Source organism: Myotis davidii, unplaced genomic scaffold, assembly GCF_000327345.1.
Source record: "Myotis davidii unplaced genomic scaffold, ASM32734v1 scaffold391, whole genome shotgun sequence".
NCBI classification, from domain to species: Eukaryota; Metazoa; Chordata; class Mammalia; order Chiroptera; family Vespertilionidae; genus Myotis; species Myotis davidii.
In genome coordinates, this window is record NW_006284336.1 from 3,227,089 (window position 1) to 3,244,767 (window position 17,679).

The 17,679-nt window shown below is 47.5% G+C and overlaps 1 protein-coding gene across 1 annotated transcript in view; it reads right to left on the reverse strand.

Annotated features, from left to right (window-relative positions):
• CDYL2 (chromodomain protein, Y-like 2) overlaps positions 1 to 16,817 on the reverse strand; it is a 54,708-nt gene extending 37,891 nt beyond the window's left edge. Inside the window, exons 1-2 of the mRNA XM_006754472.2 lie at positions 16,746 to 16,817; positions 15,472 to 16,060 (exon numbers count right to left, since the gene is read on the reverse strand). Of these exons, the coding sequence (XP_006754535.1) occupies positions 15,472 to 16,060; positions 16,746 to 16,817 (661 nt within the window). The remainder of the gene's footprint in view (positions 1 to 15,471; positions 16,061 to 16,745) is intronic.
• Positions 16,818 to 17,679: the final 862 nt, after the last annotated feature.

The following is a 17,679-nucleotide window of genomic DNA, read 5'->3' on the forward strand; positions in this document are numbered from 1 at the left end:
GCATACACTCACCACCAGGGGGCAGACGCTCCGCCCAGTAGGATAGCTTGCTGCTGGGTCCAGCCAATCAGGGCTGAGCGAGATGGGCTGGACATGCCCTGGAGCCCTCCTGCAGTCCCTCTCCAGCGGGCCAACCTCCTGTGTCCCTCCCTGGCCCTGATCGTCCACTGTTGGGGTCCCTCAGCCTGGCCTGCGCCCTCTTGCAATCCAGACCCCTCAGGGGATGTCAGAGAGCTGGTTTCGGTCCAATCCCGCAGGCCAACCTGAGGGACCCCACTGGTGCACGAATTCGTGCACTAGGCCTCTAGTACTCAATAGGAGGACAATATATTTATTAGAAAAAAATTACAGTTAAGTATGTATGCTGCAAGTTAAGAATAAAAATACAATCTATACCTAGCTTTTAAAACAGCCCAGGGAGAGAGAATATATAAAACATATCAACTCAGTAAAAAAGCATAAAAAGGTCAGGGGATAGGGATGGGAGAAGGAGCAGGGAAATAGAATGATAAACATAATATGCAAAATAGGAGAGAAAAATCAAAATAGTATATTAATAAATCATTCATCTGAATAGATTAAACTCATTTATTAAAAGATAGAGATGATAAGATTGGACAAAATAATAAAGGATGCAAGTGTGTTGAAGATTCCCTAAGGAGAGACTCTTAAAGACAGAAAAGGGCATCGTAACTCAGGCAGTGGGGAAAAGAAACCTGCCCAATGCGCCAAGAAATGACAGAATGGCTCCAACATTGTTAAGAAATGGTATATGGCTGTCAATGCGCAGCAAGAAAAGCTGTGTCAGGAAATACACTGCACTTGGTAGGATACACAAGCACAAAAGCAAACCTGTTATCTAAGAGACAAGGGGAAGCTGCCCTGGGACTAGGAGGGCAGGAGGTAAAGGGCTGAAGGAGGTCATAGACGATGGGACAGACAAGGGACAGGTCTCAGGACACTTCTGCCGCACAACATCAGTTTCAGGAGACAGGCCACTCTGCACAGGGCTCAGAGTCCGTGCTCATGTACCACCAAGAACATGTCACACCGCCAGGCACAGAAGAGCATCAAGCTTCCTCGGGACAGGGAAGAGAGGAGGAAAAGCTTAGACAGAGGTTGCTATCCTCAGTTGAGGGATGTGTAGTCCTGCTGGTTCCACATGTACAAAGTCTTTATTTTATTATCATGGGCAACTGGGCTAGGAGCCATCTGCACATGCCCAGAAGAATCTGAAATGGTGACTTGCAGGGCCGGTACAGCATCAACCTCAAAGTCCTTTCTCTCAATTGCTCGCCATAATGCAACAATTCTATTTTGTTGGGTGCTTACTGTGTGATTCACATTGCTTACCTCATTCAACACTAAAAAAAGCCTATAGGGCACTATTTTATTGCAATTTTACAAAAGAGAAAAGCAAAACTCAAAGTCACGCCACTTAAGAAAGTGCCAGGGAAGGGTCCACACCAGCATCTCTAAACTTGATGTTAACTTGACTCAGGCATCAAGACTCTGAAACCTAACCTGGTCTCAGGCCATGCCCCTGGTGTTGGCTCTGAGGGACCTTTTGCTTTTCTCCCTAAGATCCCAATCTTTGCTGGAAAAGAATGAAATAAAATTTAAGTCATGACACCTGGCTCTGGTGTCACGTGATACTGTTACCAAGCCACGCTCATTTCCCGGCATTCGCATCATTTATACACCTGCCTGATGCCCCCCACTAGATAGATGGCGGGCTCTTTGTGGACAAGACGGAGAGTTGTTCACTTTTGTATCTGAAGCACTGAGCTCAGTGCCCAGAAGATAGAAACTACTCAACAAACTGTTCATCAAGTGAATGAATAGGCGAATAACGAATGGAGGGAACTGCCATGACTGGTGTGACTCAGTTGGCTGAGCATCATCCTGTGCACCAAAAGGTCACCAGTTCAATTCCCAGTCAGAGCACATGCCCAGATTTCGGGTTCTGTCCCTGGTCAGGGTGTGTGTGGAAGGCAACTGATCAATGTTTCTCTCTCACAACAATGTTTCTCCCCCTTTCCCTTCCTTTCTCTCTCAAATCAATAAAAATATTTTTTTAAACGGAGGAAACTGACTCATGCAACACACACTGTGTGCAACCTCATTGTACCACGTACCAACCTCATAATTAACTCTCCTGAGGTTGGCCATTCTGTATTCATTTCTAAATGTGTTGATGACACTTCCAAACCTTTGTATTGGTTACATGTACGAAAAACACTGGTTTCCTAAATCAGGTTGATCTCACACCTAGATGACACTGTACTCATATCGCACCTGGCCCTCCTGCCTCACAACAGCTGAGTGAGATCTCACCTCTCAAAGATGCCCCGGGAGCGAACACAGTGTGAGTGCTGTGAAGTTTCCTTCCCTTGAGAAGAAAATAGTAACACCTTCGGTGGTTTCAGCTATTAGAACACAAAAGGGAGAAGTCAAGATCCCAGAGACATTCTCTCTCCTGGAACGCTCTTCCTCTCTTGCCCTCATCCTCCTCACTGCAGCTCCGCTGTTGCCTGCTTAGGAATTCTTCCAGAACAGCTCACCCTCTTCTCGTGGCTGTTTTTAACAGCCTTTACATTACCGGTAATCATTCTGCAGGATAATTACCTTGCAAATCCTGACATACCTTTTCTCACCTGTCTGACTCCCTCCTCAACTTCAGACAGATTCTTAAAAGCAGGGGCTATGTTAGTCATTCCTCTGTCTTCATTAACAGTGCAGCCCAGCACACAGAAGGGGCTCCATCGCTGCTGAATAAATAAGTGAGCAGATGAACAAATAAGTGCTACATGTACAATGGAGGGCCTACAGAGGTTCCTACCTCAGAACCAAAAAAGACCACGTGAGAGTGAGAAGCTGGAAAGCAGGATAAGGAAAGTGCAGTGAATCAGCTCCTAGGACCAAGAGCCAGGTGTCTCCCTTCCTGTCCATTCTCTTCAGCTTTCCAGTCCTGGTCACTGTCTTAGGAAGAAGATACAATTCGCAGACAGAAGTGGGGACTAGGACCACCTGAGGGTTGGGTGAAGGCGAGCTTAAAAAAGCAAGAGAAGACCCATTGGGGTTAGGGTTTTCCAGCTGCAGTTCTTAGAAGAGAGTGATAGCTCTTTGCCTGAGAACCGTTCCCTAGTCTGTGATTGACTCACCAAAGATCCCTAAAGCATGGCCAACCGTTCTGGGGGTGTACCAAGAGGGGAAGTGAGAGGGTGCAAAGTTTACATGTCAAGACCATTTTTCTGACCTGGCCAGTGTGGCTCAGTGATCGAGTGATGACTCATGAACCAGGAGGTTACGGTTCAATTCCCAGTCAGGGTACATGCCCAGGTTTCGGGCTCAATCCCCAGTGGGGGCGTGAAGGAGGCAGCTGATCAATGATTCTCTCTCACCTTTGATGTTTCTTTCTAGCTCTCTTTACCTTTCCCTTCCTCTCTCTGAAATCAATTTGAAAAAAACATATTTTAAAAACAAGGCCCTTTTTCTGTCTCAGCATATCAGATTCAGCAGCTGGGACAGCAGCTTCTTTCAACAGGAGCCAGCTGGGTGGTCAGGATCTTTAGAGGTGGGAGAAGGGAATAGAAGTTGGGGAAAAAAACAAGTCACTCCACCTACTTATGTCATGAGAGTTCAAAGTGCCTAACCTGCACCTGAACTCTGTTTCATGGCTGCTCATTGTCCCAGACCTTAACTGTCATACAGAATCCCTGATCTCAGGGCTGAATTCAACAGCAAAGCTCAAATTTGCAGGTAGATTTTTAAAATCTTACTTAGCCATGTTAGCCATCATCGAGCATGTTATCATTATGCCTCCTGAGATAATTCACACACTACAAATTTCAAGAAAGTTTAGGTTCGAGGATTATTTAGAATTGCTGAGAGTGACGATCATACATCTTATGATGTTTATTGTCAGGCATCTAAACAGCAGAGCAAAGCATGAATTTAAAATGCAAGAGACTGATTAAAGGGACTGTTTTCCACGGGTTAGATGTCTCCTGTGTTATAACCCTCCAAGGCCATGGCAACCCTCAAAGCACTCCTAGGCCAGAATCCTTGGCTCAGAGAGAAAGAGCCCCTAGGGCAGCGGTTCTCAACCTGTGGGTCGCGACCCCTTTGGCAGTTGAACGACCCTTTCATAGGGGTCGCCTAAGACCATCCTGCATATCAGATATTTATATTACAATTTATAACAGTAGCGACACTACAGTTATGAAGTAGCAACGAAAATAATTTTATGGTTGGGTCACAACATGAGGAACTGTATTTAAAGGGCCAGAAGGTTGAGAACCACTGCCCTAGGGTCTTCAAAGTATAAAGCGACCCCATTGAAAATTCATTTTCTCATCCCTTCTTGCCTCTCCTCTACTCACAAACTCTACCTTCTGGCCTTATCCTGCTCTCCAAACTGAACTCCCTCTCCTGCCCCTGAAATACCCTAATTTCCAGGGTTGTCCCAGGTTCTCTAAAACACTGCACTTTCCTGCTTCTGGACCTTCTGCTTCAGCTGGCCCCCGGGCCCAGAATGCTATTGCCATCTACCTTCACACAGAAAATCCTCGGGCCCACATGCACTGCTTCTCCTCCAGACAGCTGTCTCTTTCTCCCCAAGTGCCCAGGAACAGGGCACCCCTGGGCCCCTGAGGCAGTCTGTCCGGGCCCTTCCGGAGTTCCCAGCACACTCAGCTCTGCAGCTGGTCATTTGGGACCAGCTGATCCCTTAATTAGCTTAATAAGCTACACGTTCTTTGGAAGCGAGGCTAGTCCTCTCTCTGTCCCCAGTTGCCAGCACACAGTGGGAGCAGAGTAAATGCCACTTGGACTGTATTGTAAGGGAAGGGAAGGGGGGGCGGCAGAAATGATCTCAACAGGCTAAGGGAAGGGAAGGGTTTCCAACCACGCGGCGGCTCTCCACGCGCGTCCAGGTAACAGCAGCAGGTAAGAGTATGGGCCTGGAGCTAGACCACTAGATCTGAATCCTGGAATAGTCACCTGCCAACTGACAGACCACAGCACAGGCGGGTTACTTGCTTCTATGTGCCTCAGTTTCCTTATCTGTAAAATAAAGAGAGAAAGAGACCCTACCTCCTAGGACAAGCTGAGTTACTATGCTCAGAACAGGGTATGGCTCATGGCACCAGCTCAATAAATAAAGACTAGCTTTTTTTGACATGGGTATGGAAATTGTTTATTTATTTGTCTTTTCCTTATTTATTTGCTTTCTTCCCTAAATTGTGAGCATCTTGTCTCATTCATGGTTATATTCCCAGGGCAAGGCACACAGTGACTCACTTCTAGATGCACAGTGCTGGCTTCTAGCAGTCACTAAATGTTTGATGAAGAAAGCATAAATGGAGCTTATTGGCAATGTCACATATTTTACACAAATATTCTTAATAAAATACAGCTCTTACCATCCAGAACATTTCCCCTTCTCTTTGCCTGACCAAACTCTTCTCATCGTTCAGGCCTCGGGTTAGATGTGGGCCTCTACCGCCTGGAAGTCCTTACTCTAACCTCCTAATTCCAGTGGGTTCTGCACTCATGCAGGGCACTCGCACTCACATCACAGTGTGCGGTAAAGTTCAGCCACTTTCTCAGGTTTTCCCAATAGAGTGTGAGCTGGGCAAGGACAGCAACCATCTCTTACACACGTCCATGGCCTCGGCACCCAACACCATGCCTGGCACACACGGGTACTCAGTAAACCTGTGGCCAATTGTTTCTCTTTCACCACCAAGTGCCAGGAGGAGTCACTGGTGGGAAGGCAGACCAGCAAGGGGACATTGCGTTTACACTCCAGGAGATCAGCACAGATCCACTCCTCACCAGTGTGAAGAAGTGCAAGAGAATCGAGAAAGAGGCCAAAGGTGGAAAAACCACCTGACTTCTTTTTTACAGAAGAATTAAGAATTATCTTGCAGATGGGAACCTCCAACCCAGTATCACTGTCGCTAAGATGGCAGGTGGAAGACTCAAGACTGACTTCCGTCGAGGATAGAAGTGACAGGGTCAGTCGTCTCGCTGCCCAGACGTGGGGCCTCTTGAATTCACTTTGCTGGTTTACTTAAGCCAGTGGTTCCCAACCTTGGCTGCACATTAGAATCACCTGAGAATCTTTTTTTTAAATATATTTTATTGATTTTTCATAGAGATGAAGGGAGAGGGACAGAGAGCCAGAAACATCGACGAGAGAGAAGCATCAACCAACTGCCTCCTGCACACCCCCCACTGGGGATGTGCCCGCAACCAAGGTACATGCCCTTGACCGGAATCGAACCCGGGACCCTGCAGTCCACAGGCCGATGCTCTATCCACTGAGCCCAACTGGTCAGGGCTGGAAATCTTTTTAAAATCCTGATTTCTGGGCCTCATCCTCCGAAAATTCTGTTTCTTTGTTATGGGGTGGGGCCACAACATTAGCAACAAAGGAACAGAATTTCCGGAGGATGAGACCCAGAAATCAGGATTTTAAAAAGATTCCCAGGTGATTCTCATGTGCAGCCACGGTTGAGAACCACTGACTTAAGCAGAATAAGAATTAATATCCTAGTATTGATGACAAAGCAACAGGGCACATGGTGGTAGGGTAAGAAAGCATGCCTCTGAGGAAAACAAGGGCCTCCATAAGCAGCGCAGTCTAAGAAAGAGGGGGGGGGGCGGTGTAGAAATTAACATTCTCTCAACACTGACATGAGCCGGGACCCATCATTTAACCTCTGATAGTAAGTACTGTTATTGCCATAGTACGGAGGGGAAGGCTGAGGCTCCAGAGCTGGTGACAAAGACTTTGGGAGCCCAGCCAGTTCCCGACCACCCCCCAGGGGAGGCTGAAGCTGCGGGGAATTCCCTGTGCTGTCAGGGCTCTCATGGCTGAAGAACCAGACAGATGGAGCCAGGACAGTGTTTTAGATTCTCTCTGGAAGGGGTAAGGAAGCCCTCATGCAGCCCGCACTCTCCAGGTCTGCCTCCCACCCTTCCCCACACCGTGTCCCTGTGTCCCCCTCCCCTCAAGCTTTGCACTTGAATTCAAAGCCCACACTCGCGCCTTCCAGTTTCTTCCTCACCATGCTGCCTCCAAAGTTCATGGAAAGTTTTTGTTTGTTTTTGTTTTCACAGCAAATTTTAAAGAGAAATCTCAAAATCCTTTCTGTAGCTGGGACTTCTACTAAGAAATCCATTGCATTTCCTCTTCACCACGAGGGACTACTAAGTACAGAAAATACCACCCAAATGAAATGCACTCTGCTGCACATGATCCCGCACAGCCCTTGATGGAGCGCAGTGTGTGTGTGCCGGGGAGGGGTTGGGGGTGGTGGTGGAATGAACCCAGGAGCTTAATTAAGAGCTGGCGAGACTGTGTGAATATTAAGGGTGGAGAAGCGTAGCAAGTCGGGCCTTCGTGGCAGATGGTGAAAACAACTCTCAGATGAGACAGGGGAAAGGGAATCCTTCAGCTGCTGCAAAGAGCCCTGACAAAACACTAGCTCTCCATGACACGCTACAGGCGCAGGGAGCGCAACGTGAGATGGCAAGACAAGCCCAGGTGGGAGGGGTGACACCGAGACAGTGAGGGGAGCATTTAGCAGGTATGAGGAGAATTCACGGTGGGGCCTCAGGACCCACATGTGAAGCAGGAAAGACTTCTGGATTCCTCTTCTGTCCATTCATTCATTCACTCCATCATTTGGCAGGCATTTCTTAAGCACCTACTCTGTGCCTGGCACTGTTAGATGCAGGAGATACAACTGTGAGGGAAAACAGAGACTGTGCCTGCCCCAGTGGCCCAGTGAGGGAGGCAGAGATTATGCAGGTAACCAGGTTGTGACCATTTCAAACGGGGGTGGGTGCTGTCAGTGAAGTAACACGGTTCTACGTGTGCAAACGAAACTGGAGGCTGACCTACAAGGGGGTCAGAGAAGGTTTCTGTGGGGGAATCACTGCTTGAGGGAGCCATGAAGGATGAGGAGGTGAAGTACTCACAGGTGGGCTGGAGGGGAGGGGGACACAGAGAAACAGTGTGGGGAAGGGTGGAAGGCAGACCTGGAGAGTGCGGGCTGCATGAGGGCTTCCTTACCCCTTCCAGAGAGAATCTAAAACACTGTCCTGGCTCCATCTGTCTGGTTCTTCAGCCATGAGAGCCCTGACAGCACAGGGAATTCCCCGCAGCTTCAGCCTCCCCTGTGGGGATGGTCGGGAACTGGCTGGGCTCCCATAGTCTTAGTGACCTGGTGTCACACACCCACATGCTGACCCAGGCTAGTGGCCCTGTGCATGCTGTCATCTGTCATCCCACCACCTCTGCCTCTTTCCTCATTCATTCTGGCTCATTCTATCAGGCTCAGCTTGCATATCACCTCCTCCAAGGAGCCCATTCCTAACTCCCTCCCAAGGTGGCTTAGGACTCTGCCTGCAGCTCCCTCCGTGTCTTCTGCATGTCTCCCTGATGGCATAAGGCATTTCCATGATTTGTCTGAACAGTTTCTGGTCAGCTGCCCGGTGAGTACTGGTTGAGTTAACATATATAACAAGGGATAATATGCACAATATGTAAAGTGCTCTAAAAATCAAATAGGAAACTACAAAGACCCAGGTAGAAAAGTGGGCAAAGGACTGAAATAACAATAGCTAATATTTATCCAATGTCTACCCTATGCCAAGTAATATGCTAAGGGCTTTTTATGAATGAAACCACTTATACTTTACCCCAACCCCATAAGGTATGAATATATCTGCATCTTATGAATGAACAACTTGGCCCAGAGAAGCTAAGCAATTTGCCTGAAGCAACACGGCCAAATGTCCTTGTCCACCCATCATACTCAGTGACACCTTCTCTACACTTGGCCCGACCATGCTTGGGCCACTCCCAGGGAAAGAAACACAGCGGCAGGAACATGAGAAGATGCTCACCCTCGTCTGCAAACTAAAATCAAACAGCAGAGGCTGGGAGAGCAGGACGATGACTGGCAATGCCAGGGCTGGCAAGAGTGTGCATCCTTGGAGGCAGCCTAAATGCCCATCAGAGGGAGGACCCGTTACCTGCACACTATAAAACCCTGGCCGCTAAAGGGGGAAGCAGAGCCACACGCCTGACACAGACAGGTTTCTGAGTTTAAAGCGAGATGTTCTCACCACCTCCGACCTTTACTCAGATGTCAGCTTCTCAGTGGAGGCCTTGGTTTCTCACCTGTGCGCATGTGTGTGTATGTCTTTTCATCTAAAGCCCAGAGAAAAATCACTCAGGACCGGAGGGTCCACCTCCCTGGAACGCTAAGTCAGCATCTTTGGAACCATGGAAGGTGTTTCAAAGGAAGGCTGCCAGGACTTCCTCAGGACCCAGGGAAAGGGTGCTGATTTGAACCTCAACCCTGGAAGTGCCTTTTTCCCTGTATAACATGGTTCACAGACCTCGGACGGCATCAGCATCGCCAGACCTGACACCACATCCCAACTCCTCCCCTTGGTGTTCTGTGTCAACTCTGAGCCTCAGTTTCCCCTCCTAGAAGCAAGACCATTCGTAGCTAACCCCGTTATGATGCTATGTAGTTAAGTTGCTAAATCCGAAAACCACTGAGGAGATGACGTAGTATCCGGACAACAGATACAAAGGACAAGGCTTAGACTTTGGAAGGAGTTCAGCATCACCATAATCATCGGGGTGGGGGTGGGGGTGGGGGACAAGCTGTGAGTCTGGGGGTTCACCCCAATGGAAAGGAGAAGCTTTTCACTGATTTTTAGTTTTGTTTGGCAACCCTCTGCAGACCCTTATTGCTTGCACCTGGGGGTGAACTTCTCCCTCCCCCCCCGCCCCTCACTTACTTTGGTTTACCACTGATGATGAATGGCAACGTGGAAACAGTTCCTAAGGTGTTTTGTTTTCTTTTCTTTTTTGATGTGTGTGTGTGTGTGTTGTTTGTTTGTTTGTTTGTGTTTTACGTACTTGAGAGAAGAAAACAGTATCGGAGCTGGCAGGGAAAGTAATTAGTCCATTTCCGAATCTTGACAGTGGTTAAGATTCCATCTGCCTCTTCTGGATGCCAAAATCAAACCCAGGATCAGGGAACCAATCGGGAGCATGGATTTTCCCCTTGGACCTGCCATGGGTCAAGTTCGCAGTCAGATTTTCCATCACAGCCTGGCACTTTCCACTCAGAGGTGGTGGCCAAGTTGGACCGGTCTTCACGTTACCACATAAAAGGGTTTCATTAGCACAAGTCACTTACTTGCCACACATTGAAAGACAAAACATAACAACCCCTTAGGTTTTTGTTGTTGTTATTGGTTTGGAAAATGACCCACTTTTGAAAAAGAAACAGGTTGGTCAAAATCTGCTGGCTTGGGAGTGGGTGTTTGAACTGTGTTAAAAGAACAGCTGTGCCCAGGGAAACAAATACCTGTGTTAACAAGAGGCCGCAGCATGGACACCCTCTGTGGACTTTCTGTGATTTATTAGATGTCTTGGGGCCACTGCCCATGACACATGGGCTGCCCTGAGCCAGCTCCCCTAGGCCTCCTCCAGGGACAAGCTGGGCACCTTCAGAAGCCATGGTGATTCTAAAGGTCATGAGCTGGGGTCAAGTTCAGGGCACAGAGTGAGAAGTTTCTGGCACAGTCATGATTTTGAGGAAGTACCAAGGAGATGGTAGTAAGCCCAGGAGGGTTATTCAGGACTTTGACAACTGTATCTTCAAGTGAAACTGACCTATAATTTTCCTTGCTTCTCCTCCCATCTGGTCGGAAATCCAGGTGATACTGGCCTCATCAAAGGAGTTGTAGTGCTTTCTCTTTCTCTGTTCTCTGCAACCATTTGGATAAGAGAGGGATTATCTGTTCTAGAATATTTGGCAGACTTGCCTATAAAACCATCGGGCCTTCTGTGACTTCTCCCCTGCTTTTATATGAGGGCTCTGTAGTGGCTGAGTTAATAACTTCTTCAATAGTGACTGCTCTATTCAGGTTTTCCAGTCCTCCTTGTGTCTGTTTTGTTAGTTGCATTTTTCTAGAATACTGACCATTTTATCCAGGTTTTCAAGTTGAATGGCATAGAGTTAGTCATAGTATCTCAGGCTTGGAAGGATTATATGCATCCAGGGAAACGCAAAAGGGTGAGCCCAAGAAGTGGCTCCTGCCCCACCAGCCCTCCCGGGGCTGTTCGAGGCTCGTGTGCGGAACCGGCTGGGCAGTGGTCTGGGGGCCAACTCTGTCTGGGTTTCTCTTCTAATCCCACCTGAACATTTGTAACCTCCGTCTCCTCGATGGAGCGGGTACATCAACAGCTACCACTTAGGACTACTCTAAGGATCATGAAAAGTACTTTGTAAACTCCAAGTCCTCATCATTCTCATACTCTCAAACTTTCCATTTAGAAAACAAATTCAAGGTCCAGGCCAAAGGTGCTTCAAATCTCCCCAATGCCACCAACCGGTATTCTCCTTGTTTTTCTTTTTATTGAATTTATTGGGGTGACCTTGGTTAATAAAATTACAGAGGTTTCAGGCGTACAATTCTGTAACACATCATCTATATTGTATTGTGTGTTCACCACCCCAAGTCAAGTCTCCTTCCATCACCATTTATCCCCTGCTTTACCCTCTTCTACCTCCTCTCTCCACCTTTTCCCTCTGATAATCACCACACTGTTGTCTGTTACTATGAGGTTGTTTGTTTGTTTTTTCTTAATCCCTTTACCTTTCTCACCCAGCTCCCGAAGCCCCTCCCCTCTGACATCCGTCTGTCTGTTCTCTGTGCCTCTGAGTCTGTCACCACCCACTGGTATTCTCAGTCACTGTCTGTCATTTTCGTCTCAACCATCCTGGTGCTTATTTGCCTGGAGCAGTGGTTCTGAAACTGGGTCCCTGGCCCTGCAGCAGCATCTGGGAACTTGCTAGAAATGCAGGACCTCAGCCCCCCTCCATACCTACTAAATCAGAAACTCTGAGGTTGGCACAGCCGTCTGAGTGGGGGTTTTTGTTTGTTTTCTTATTTGTTTTTTCCATTTTAGTAATCTGTGTTTTCACAACCCCCTCCCCCAGGATCTGATACTGGTTTGCTGTTCCAGAGCCCTAGATTCTTGAAAATCCCAGGGCATGTCCCATGCTCACGCTCAGTTCTGAAGTGCTGTTAAAACATGGGAACTCCTTTATGTTCAACAAAGGAAAAAACTATAATCACATTGAAAGAGGGAGTAGGAAGAGATAAATAAACATTATACAAGTGAAAGCTGAGATAATTTTAAAGATCAATGGAGAAAACATGGCAAATGCTGCACGCTGGTGTGGGCTGACTCACTCGATGAGAGGAACAATTCTGACAACACGAATCGTGCAGTGCCTGGGCGACAGACAGCAGTCTCAGGACACAAGGAAAATGATCTCAAATTCGTTGAAATGTTAACACAGGGCCACAGGCTCAGCATCAGGAGCGGAAACTCACTGGCTTCATGGGAGTTCGGAGAATGCTGGGCATCTGTGCGTTGTGCTGGGGTTCAGACTGACAGGTTGGTTCCTAGTTAAGGATGTTTCCACGGGTGAAAGGCCCACCTGAGTCCGTTAAGTATCGATGCTCTAGCACAGTGATGGCGAACCTATGACACGCGTGTCAGAGGTGACAAGCGAGCTCATTTTCTTGGTTGATTTTTCTTTGTTAAATGGCATTTAAATATATAAATAAATGTCAAAAATATAAGTCTTTGTTTTACTATGGTTGCAAATATCAAAAAATTTCTATATGTGACACGGCACCAGAGTTAAGTCAGGGTTTTTCAAAATGCTGACACGCCGAGCTCAAAAGGTTCGCCATCACTGCTCTAGCGCCTATTTAGGCCAGACAGCACGAACCAGTCTTCCTGGACCAGACCACGGGCGTTAGCTAACCGAAAGTTTTTCCATACAGATGAAACTGCTGTTTTAGAATAAAAAGAGATGCCTGGTACGAAGTGCAGCAGCAAGAAGGAATTATGTCGGGTTTTAAACTTTGAAGGACCAAATCACATTCCCATTTACAAAGTGAAAATCCAAGCATTATCTTTGGATCTACCCCAGGGGATCTATAAGCCATTACTTACAACCAAACGCATCCACAGGAACTACATACATACATACCCAGGGCCATTAAAATTCAGCGTTTACAATGCAGAACCCCCACCCTATCTCCTGAGATCCCGATTCATTCAATTGGGGTGGAGCCCATTTTTAACAAGCTCCCTAAGGGATACTGAGGCAGATGGTCCCTGGACCACAGGGCCGACTGCCATTATGGAAGAAAAATTGGAATCAAGAGCCGTACTGAGTCGCTTCACCAACACTGCTGGGGAGAATGCAGCCTGAAACCAAAACACCACCCTCCGGAGCCCCAATTTAGCACTTGTTCCCACAGCACAGATCAGGGAAGTCAGCAGCAAATGAGTAACGTGTTACATAATTTGCTTTTCTGTATGCAGAACCTTAATCCACCAAAGAGAAGTTAAAATCATATAAAAAGCAACAGCCCACCCCCAAAACAAATGCTGGGGAAGTGTAGCCAGGATCTCCCCAGCCACCTTCCTCCTCATCTGTTAGACAAAGAGGAGCCCTCCTCGGTGCTGAAAACCCCATCAGCTCACCCCTGTGTCACTGGAAACTGGACCCTTTGGTAAAAGTGGTCAGGAAAGGGGGAGGAGGGTAAAAGAGGAGGAGGAAGAGGACATTTGTTCCACATGAGAACTGACTTGCTTCATCAAGGCTTCCCTCTTGTTGAAAACATAAGTGGAAACACGTACTTGACTATACCTCTGACCCGTTGCTGGAAAGTTCTGGAACCACAACACACTTTCTGCCTTGGGTCTTGTCCAAGAACCCCAAACCACCCTCTCTAGAAAGGATTCCCAGTCTTTTCCTCTCCCCAGTTACCTCAAGACCTGAACAATAAGCTAGTTCTCACCGGAGTGTTAAAGGCTGACAGTGGTTGGGGCATTTATCACCCCAGTGACCACACAAGTGAGCAGGACAGGGCACTTCTACCAGCTGGGATATGAGGAATCATGCCCAGATTTCTACTGTCTGCATCCCAGGAGCCTCTGAAGCTCCCCTCGCCAGCCACCCTCCCCAAGACAGGGAATTCCTCTACTGCCAGCAGTTGTCACAGGAGCATCAAACACGGATGTTTGTGCCAGGCCTCATTTACACGAGCCCATTCCTCCTGGAAAGATGAATTTTTTAAGCAAACAGCGTTTACATATGGTAGCAGACAGAGTCATCTCAGCATCAGGGATCCCCAGGCGGAAATGGAAATCAATCTGGGGCAGAGACTGCTAAATAAATGCTGACTGGGTGAGACTCCTCTCTGGAGAAAGAGGAACCTTCAAGTGATTGCTCAGATTCCCCAGCAAGAGTCCCTAAGGACATCACACTCTCCCCAGCGGGGCAGGCTGAGCACTCGGAACTCTGAAAGCACCATCACCCATCCCTCCGGGAGCTCTTCCAGCCCATGCCACTGGCATCCTCGCACCCGTTCCCACCCACACCCTGCTCCACCCAGGCCACTGATGGCGCTACTCTGTTGGGCACAGGCACTCCACACTCGTGCAGGCTTTCCTGATATCCCAAGGCTCAGGATTCGGGCAGCTAAGGGAAAAAATGCCACCACACAGACACACAGGTATCCAAGAACTGGGGGAGTGCACGCGGAAGGTACACACAGCTAACCTCAGCCACAAGGACTCAGTCTGGGAGCAATGTGACTACTGGAAAAATGTCAGGCTTGGAAGTTTGAATTACCTGGGTTATTGCCACCTCTGTCTTTAAGTTTGCCTTTGGGGACTGGACTCGGTAAGAGAGAGGAATTCTATCATCTTTGCTGTTATTTCCAGGATGGAGTAAGCAGTTAGGGGCCAACCAAAAGAATGTGCCCAGGATGGGGACGGGGCAGCATATGTAGGACGTAACTCAGAAATGGGGAAAGGTCATGCATGTTAGCTATAGATGAGGGGCAAGAGGCTCCCGCTTAAAAATGAGTTAGTGGAACTTAAGTCCAAACTGGGTCTGAGGAGGACCAGACCCCAACCCACCCTTCACCTCTGTGAAGATTGAAAGCAAGGGCTCTGAGAGGTGTGTGCTGCCCCAAAAAGGCACTGTCCCTCTGGGGACATGAGTCTCGGATCCTGGTGGGTGAGAACTTCGAGCTGCCTTCACAGGAGAACCTGTGGTTACCATGGCCCCGGGTGTCTTCAAGTGCAATAAGGAATTTTGGACCCGTTCCAGGCCTTGGCTGGAGTACCACTGGCCTGCCCTCCCCTACATACATGGGTGTCTGTAACCAATATGGACACATAGCCAAGTCCACATGGCCCTAGGTGAGAGAGACCAAGAGATAATTACTGCCTCGCTAAGAGTCAGGGACAGGTGGGGGTTTTGTGTGTGCATGCAAAGCCCCCACCCGCCATGACTGGAGCCAAATGCAGGAGAAAGACAAGCCACATACCGAGCCCATTCTCTGCCAGTGCCGCATGGTTGATGTCACACTCGCCCAGGTCTTGCTCTCCAATGTCATTCAAATCCAAGCCGGGCTGGTGGGACCCATTTCCAAAGTGCCTCTCGTCCTTCTCGGATCCAGTGTCCCCGTTCTCCACTCCATTCTGAGCCTTTTTCAGGGGCATTATTTGCAAACCACTGGGGGTAGTCCTGTAAGACACCGTCTTGGCGGCCCTGTCACCTGCCGCAGCGGGCTTGGCTGGATACCCTTTCTTCGGCTTGGACAGGGAAGGGTTGATTCGCTTCCGTTTATGAGAAGTCCCCTTGCTCTTCCCAGATTCTGAGGGTCTACTGGAGAGTTTCTCCACTGATGGGCCTCGGCTGTCGCGCAGGAGCTTAGAGGCGCTGGCCTGCTTCCCTGACTTGATCCTCTTGTCCTTGGACACGTGCAGCCCATTGAATTCATCGATAAACTCCTCACAGTGCAGCAGATGGTGCTCAGGCTCCCACGTGTCCTCTGTGCTCCCGTAGCCTTTCCATCGGATGAGATACTCCCATTTTCCTTTCTTGTTCTTTCTTTTGTCTACAATCCTTTCGACCTGGGATACAAAATGAGAGCCAGGAAAGAGAGAAAGGAAAAAATCAGTCCCAGACAACAAGAACAGCACAAAGCCCTCAGGACAGAGGCTACGTCCTGGCCAGGGGGCAGGGGGCAGGGGGCAAGCTGTCCAACGCCCGTGACACTTTCAGGAGCGTTCAAGGTGGCTGGTTTATTTTAGGACATCACTGAATGGAACCCAAGGTACATGGTCATTTCCCATGATTTACTGACGCTATGCCTAGCTGGTGGCATCTGTCTGTCCATCCATCCAAGGCTTACTCTTGCTTGAAATCACATGGCAAGTTTTCATTGAAGATCTTTATTCTTTTCATTGCACCAAAGTAGAATCAGACTTTCAAAGGCCAATTTGCTATTAGTTTTTCACCCCTACTACTACTGCTGCTGCTGCTGCTGCTGCTACTACTAAGAATAATAATGATAATTAATAAATACATAATATTTATTGAGCATTTATATAGTAGGCACTATGCTGATGTATCCTTATAATTATACTAATGATTAGTAACATGCACTGGGCACATATGAGGCAGACATTACACTAAATGCTGGGCATGGATGTGCCCATTTTCTTTTATCCTGACAACAACCCAATGCGGTAGGTATTCTTTCTAACTCCATTTTACAGTGAGGAAACTTGGGTTCAGAGAGATTAAATCACTCACCAAATTCCAAGCTGGTAAAGGCAAGGGCTGGGATTGGTACCACACTCCCCCAAGAATTATTTTCTTAATCATTACGCCATAACAACTCTCAATAACAAAAATCTTCCACATTGATAAAAATGAATTGATTTGTCAAAGCCCAATTCCCCCCATTCAGAGCCACAAGCTGCAACACAGGGGGTGTAACTGAGGCAAGGTGATAGGTAATATTTTCAAAGACCCTATTATGTACCTTGTATAACCCCATGGGTGTATGTATACTATTATTACTCCCATTTGATAGATGAAGGGATTGAGGATGGGGCAATTCCCCTACAGTGCAGGGCTAAGTGAACCTAAATCCATCTGGCTGTAAAGCCATGTGCTACTGTCTTCGTACCTTCAAATGTAAGATAATCTCCTCAAGTAAACCCATGGAAAAACACACTTAGGAAAATGCCAGTTCTAATGCTAATAACCAGAGTACTTAGGTGAAGGGTATGTGAGGGTCATTTATTAACCTTTCAACTTTGCTATAGATTTGAATTTTTTAATTAAAAAAGGGACAGAAAATTGTAATGCTCTACCCCCAACAAGCAAAATTTCAAGGAAAAATTAAACAAATACATTCAAACATTTATTATATTTCAATGTCAACATAATATACTTTTCTAGAATAGAAATTTGACATTAAGTAATAATCTAGAAACTTATAAGAAGAAAAAGTAATATGAGAGGGAAAAAGTGGGTATATACTGTATAGTTCAGTGGTTCTCAACCTTCTGGCCCTTTAAATACAGTTCCTCATGTTGTGACCCAACCATAAAATTATTTTCGTTGCTCCTTCATAACTGTAATGTTGCTACTGTTATGAATCGTAATATAAATATCTGATATGCAGGATGGTCTTAGGCGACCCCTGTGAAAGGGTTGTTCAACTGACAAAGGGGTTGTG